The sequence below is a fragment of the Moschus berezovskii genome, chromosome 22 (genome assembly GCF_049115385.1).
Source record: "Moschus berezovskii isolate FMDL1 chromosome 22, NW_MosBer_1.0, whole genome shotgun sequence".
Taxonomy (NCBI): domain Eukaryota; kingdom Metazoa; phylum Chordata; class Mammalia; order Artiodactyla; family Moschidae; genus Moschus; species Moschus berezovskii.
This window is the reverse complement of record NC_142481.1, coordinates 5,930,638-5,936,637: the sequence shown is the minus strand read 5'-3', so window position 1 is coordinate 5,936,637 and position 6,000 is coordinate 5,930,638. Positions and strand designations below refer to the sequence as shown.

At 39.4% G+C, this 6,000-nt stretch overlaps 1 protein-coding gene across 1 annotated transcript; it reads left to right on the top strand.

The window, feature by feature from the left end:
• The first annotated feature begins 593 nt into the window (after positions 1-593).
• Positions 594-1,535, top strand: LOC148774307 (vomeronasal type-1 receptor 4-like). Its single transcript, XM_088830189.1, has one exon. The coding sequence runs from the start codon at positions 594-596 to the stop codon at positions 1,533-1,535; it is 942 nt and encodes a 313-aa protein (XP_088686315.1).
• The last annotated feature ends 4,465 nt before the right edge of the window (positions 1,536-6,000 follow it).

The window sequence follows — 6,000 nt, the reverse complement described above, 5'->3', positions numbered from 1 at the left end:
ATCAAATATAGATCTGGTTTATTATATGCTTGCAACTACCTAGCTGTTTGACATGGCTGGTGATCAGTACACTCTCTTTACTTGTTTTTGGCCGTGCATCAAAGTTCGTGGGATCTTCGATCCTGGACCAGGGATTGAACCTGGACTCTCTGTGGTGACAGGCAGAGTCTTAATCATTTAAGCACCTGGGAAGTTCCTCAAACCACTGTCTTGAGTAGCCCAATGGGATTCAGTCCTCACTCTGCATTAAGAAGCAGATTTGACAAATACTTAACCTGTCTGGGTGTAGGTTACATTCCTCTGTATACCTAAGGTCCCTTCAAATCCTGCCTAATAAATTTGTGAAGAATGAAGAAGTGATCACAGAGTATCTTCAGTGATTAATTTTACATATTAGTTCTCTTTAAATGTTATACATGCACCCCTTTAAACACTGCTGGTAACAGAAACACAAGAAGCAAATATTTCCAAGTGGGAACTATTGTTAAGTGGAGAATACTGGATTTCAGTTGACACGATGCATGTAGCCCATGCCTCATATTCCCACACAGGACATTCTAACTCACAAGTACCAGTGACTGTGAACTGAGAGGATGGCCAGCAGCTTTTTCATAATGGACGTGATCATCTTAACACAGACGGTGGTTGGAACCCTGGGGAATTTCTCACTCCTTTGCCGTTATATCGTCTTTCACTTCATGGGTTACAGGATAAGGTCCACAGATTTGATCCTTAAGCACCTGATTGTGGCCAACTCCTTGGTCCTCCTTTGTAAAGGGGTCCCCCAGACAATGGCAGTCCTTGGGTGGAAGCATATCCGCAGTGATTTTGGCTGCAAACTTCTCTTCTTTCTGCACAGAGTGGGGAGGGGAGTGTCCATCAGTAGCATCTGCCTCTTGAGTGTCTTTCAGGTGATCACGATCAGTCCTTGGAACTCCAGGTGGGCAGCGCTGAAAGTAACAGCTCCTAAGTACATCGTTCCCTCTCTTTTCCTGTGTTGGATCCTGCAAATGCCGGTAAATGTCATTTTTCCTTTCCATATAACTGGCAAATGGAGTGACAAAAACATCACAGAGGAAAGAGATTTTGGCTACTGTTCTTCTACTCTTACTGACAAAACTGAAGATGCCTTGTATTCAGCATTGTTATTATTCCCTGATGTTTTATGTTTGGGGCTCACGCTCTGGGCCGGCGGCTCCATGGTTCTCATCCTGTACAGACATAAGCAGCAGGTCCAGCACATTCGTAGGCCCGACGCCTCCTCCAGGTCCTCCCCCGAGTCCAGAGCTACCAAAACCATCCTTCTCCTGGGGAGCACCTTTGTCTACTTTTATATTCTCTCCTCCATCTTCCAAGTGCTCCTGGCTCTTTTGGATCAGCCCAGCCCGGTCCTTGTGGACGTTACTGTAGTCACTGCAGCGTGCTTCCCTACTGTCAGCCCCTTTCTGCTCATGAGCCGTAACTCCAGTGTACACAGGCTCTACTTTGCCTGGATGAGAAATGCAAAGTCCTCGACTATTATGAGAAAACTGTGAATTTTATTTATTTCTATAATGAGCCATTGCCAGTTCACTTATTCCCTCTCAGAATCCTAATTTAAATTTTGAATCTCAATATTATACCAGACATGCCAAGCATCTTCTTCAACATAAAGACCAATTGAGATATATTGCCAGAAAGATGACTATATCCATGAAGTTTTCTTGTAGAAAAGGAGTTTCGATTTATGCAATAAACAGCAGGCCTTGAAATAATGTGCATAATACAAAGTGTTCAAATGTGTTACTTCCAGTCTACCAAAACGAATTTCCCAGAAATGAAGTAGATATGGATTTATAGGTAAAAGTATACTTGATAATGGGTCAGTGTGTACAGTAGTCAGAAATAAAACTGAAGAAATTAATCTCCTCAGGGTGTAAAGAATACCCTGCTTAGCACTCGAAGGTAAAATCAGGTAAGAATTTGGGAGCCAGTTACAAGTTTATAGTTAACATTGTTAAGAGCGATGGCAGGGTTTATTAGAAAGAGTCTTGCAGAGAGATTAGCACATTAAAATATTTTCATGTAGAAATGAGCAGTTTGAAGTGAAGTACAATAAAAAGCACACCGGAAAAAAATATATTTTAGCAGATTTTTTAGACTGAAATACATTTGGCATATAACACTGTATAAATTTAAAGTATAAGATTTGGTAGTTTGTTACAGATAAATATTGTAATGTGACTGCCATTACAACCACATATCGCAATGCATAAGTTTTCTTTTACGTTAAATGTCTCATTGAATTATAGTTGATTTACAGTGTTATGGTAGTGGCAGAGGAACAACACTGTGGGTCAATGTATAGGTTATACTTTGCTTAAAGTTATTATGAACTATTGGCTATATCCCCTGTGCTGTAAAGTATGTCCTTGTAGTTTCTTTATGTTATACATAGTAGTGTGTACTTCTAAATCTTTGCTCTGTCTTGCCCCTTCCCACTTTCTCTCCCCACTGTAAACACTAGTTTCTTCTCTATAGGCGAGTCTTTTTCTATATCATCATTTTCATTCATTTGTACTAGTTTTAGATTCTGTATGTCAAGTGATAGTATACAGTGTTTTTCTTTCTCTGCCTTAATTCACTAAACCTAATGATTTCCAGGTCCATCTATGTTAGAGGCAGCAAAATTTTATTCTTAAGGGGCGAAGAATATTCCCCATTGTGTGTGTACTGAATTCATCAGTTAGTTTTCTGGTGGCGACATTATGGTTTTCTACACAAAGGATCATTTCTCTGCAGAAGTGGCAGGGTTGCCTCTTCTCTTATGAGTTCAATACCTGTTATTACTGTTTTGTCCAATTCTGTGGCTAGGACTTCCAGTGCTGTGTTAAGCCAGAGTGGCTAGGGTGAGCGTTCTTCTCTTGTTCCTGATTTTAGAGGAAAAGGCATCCAGCTCTGACTGTGATGTTAGCTGTGGGTTTGTCATAAATGGGCTTTATTATGCGGAGATGTATCATCTCTAGCCATATGTCTGAGAGTTTTTAGGGTGAAAGGATGTTAGACTTTGTCAGTGCTTTTTCTACATCTGTTGACATAATCATGTGTTAATCGTTCCTTTTTGAAAATGCGATATATCCCATGATTGATTTGTGGATTTTTAATCTTCCTTGCATCTCTGGAAAAATGCGACTTTATAATCATTTATGACAGTTTTTATAAATTGTTGAATTTTGTCTGCTAATATTTTGTTGAAAAATTTCCAACCATATTCAAAGAAAATGCACTATAATTTTCTTTTCTGTAATTCTGTTTCCTTTTCTGTCTTTTTCTAGTACTGATATCAGTGTAAAGGTAACTTGATAGAACAAATTTAGGAGTGTCCCCTCCTTTTCAACTTTTTGGAATAGTTTAAGAACGATAGATGTTATTTTTTAAAATGTTTTACAGGATCCCATGTGACACCATCAGGTCCTGGACATTGTTTGCTGGGAGGTTGTGATTACTGACTGGTTTCACAGCTCGTCATCAGTCTGTTCAGACTGTATGTTTCTTCCTGATTCAGTCCTAGAGATTGTTTCTAGAAATTTGGTCAGTTAAGTGGGTTTGGGTTTCTTCTTTAGATTTTTCTGAGATATTTGAAGTAGGCCTGCATCAATATAAAGTTTTCCCTTACAACTGTGTTCACTGTGTTCCATCAATTTTGGCATGTTGTGCTTTCATTCTCATTTGTCTTCTGGTAATTTCTGATTTACTCTTTGATATCTTTTTTGAATCTATCATTGTTTAGTAGTGTGTTTCCTTTCTATGTGTTTGTTCTTTTCCTATTTTTCTTTCTGTACTTGATATCCAGTTTCAAGAAATGCTTCAGATGATTTCTGTTCAATGAAATTTGTTAAGACTTGTTTCGTGGCTTAGCACGTGATGTATCCTGGAGGACATTTCACTTTAAAAGAAAGTGTATTCTATTGTTTTTTGATGTAAAATCCTAGAGATGCCTACTAAATTCAGCTAGTCAGTTGCACCATATAGGATCTCTGTTGCCTTACCAATTTTCTGTCTGGATGATGTTTCCATTAATGAAACTGGGGTGTTAACATCCCCTACCATTTTTGTATTATTGTCAGTTTCTACCATGATGAGTGTGGGTATTTGCTGTATAGTTTTGGTTACTCCTTGTATTGGGTTCAGCACGGCAAACAGCGGAAACAGTGGCTAGCTTTATTTTTCTGGGCTCCAAAATCACTGTAGATGGTGATTGCAGCTGTGAAATTAAAAGACGATTATTCCTTGGAAGGAAAGTTATGACCAAGTTAGACAGCGTATCGAAAAGCAGAGACATTTCTTTGTCCCCAAAGGTCTGTCTAGTCAAGGCTAGACATGTTCATGGGGTTGCAAAGAATCGGACACGACTGAGCAACTGAACTGAACTATATTGGGTTCAGATGTGAATGACCGTAACATTCTCTTCTTGTATTGATCCCTTTGTTATTGTAAGTATTCTTTGTCTTTTGGTATAGCCTTAGTTTTCAAATCTATTTGTCTGACATGAGTGTTGCTACCCCTGAGTTCTTATAATTTGTTTGCATGAAATATCTTTTCCATTCCTCCCACTTTCAGGCCCTTTGCAGATTTAAAACTGAGGTAAGTCTCTTGCACACTGCCCTGGTGGCTCAGATGGTAAAGAATCTGCCTGCAATGAGGGAGACCTGGGATCAGTCCCTGGATTGAGAAGATCCCCTGGAGAAGGATACTGCTAACCACTCCAGTATTCTGGCCTGGAGAACTCCATAGACAGAGGAGCCTGGGGGCTACAGTCCTTCGGGTCGCAAAGTTTTGGACACACTGAGCATTTCACTTTCAAGTCTCTTGCAGGCAGCATACTGAAAGAGTTTGGTTTTTGGTTTTAATCCAGTCAGCCCTGTGTCTCTCGGTTGGAGCGTTTTGTCCGCTTTCACTTAACGTCATTACTGACAGGTCTGGACTTAGGCCGTTTTATCACTTGTCTGTCAGCTGTGTTTGTAGCTCTTCAGTCACTGCTTTTTGTTTCCCCCCTTGCGGTTTGAGGGTTTTCTTCAGTGGCATGCTTGTATTGCTTTCTTTTAGTTTATCTGTGTCTGTTGTAGAGTGTTGAGTTTTGGTTTCCAGGGGGTTCATATATATTGACCTATCGTTACAGCTCCTTGGTTTAACCTGATCATCATTTAAATTCAGATTCCTTCTAACACTTTTACACTCTCTCCTCCTTTTACCCACATTTCATGTTTTTGATGTCATAATTTACATCTTGCTTATCCGTTAACTGCTGTAGTTGTAGTTGCTTTTATCATTACTTTGTCTTTTCATCTATATATTGAATTAAGTGGTTGATCCTTAGTCCTTACTCTATATTGGCCTTACTTTATGTCAGATTTTCTTTCCTATAGATTGAAACTTCTTTTCCACTTAAAAAAGACCTTTCAACATTTTTTAATGTAGGTGTAGATGAAAGAATTCTCTTCATTTTTGCTTGTCTAAGAAATTCTTCCTCTCTTCTTCTGTTCTAAATAACAGTCTTGCTGGAAAGAATATCTGTGATTGCAGCTTTTTCCTTTTCAGCACCTTGAATATATCATGTGGCTCCTTGCTGGCCTCCAGAGTGTCTGCAGAGATATCAACTGGTAGTCTTTTGGAGATTCCCTCATAAATGACTCCTTGTTTTTCTGTTGCTGCCTTTTGAATTCTTGACTTTTAAATTATGATATTTCTTGGATGATATGTGTAGGTCTATTTCAGTTCATCTTTTCCAACTCTGTGTGCTTCCTGCATCTGAATATCTGTTTTCTTCCTCAAGTTTGGTAAATTTTAAGCCGTATTTCCTCTGATATATCTTCCATCCTCATCCCTATCTCTTTTCTTTCTGGAACTCTTATAGTTTGAATCCCTGGTGGCTCAGCCGGTAAAGAACCTGCCTGCAATGTGGGAGACCTGGCTTCGATCCCTGGTGTGGGAAGATCCCCTGGAGATGGGAATGGCAACCCA

What these genes read in the sequence shown, in the direction of transcription:
- LOC148774307 (XM_088830189.1), top strand. Translation starts at nt 594, where the DNA reads ATGGCCAGCAGCTTTTTCATAATGGACGTGATCATCTTAACACAGACG.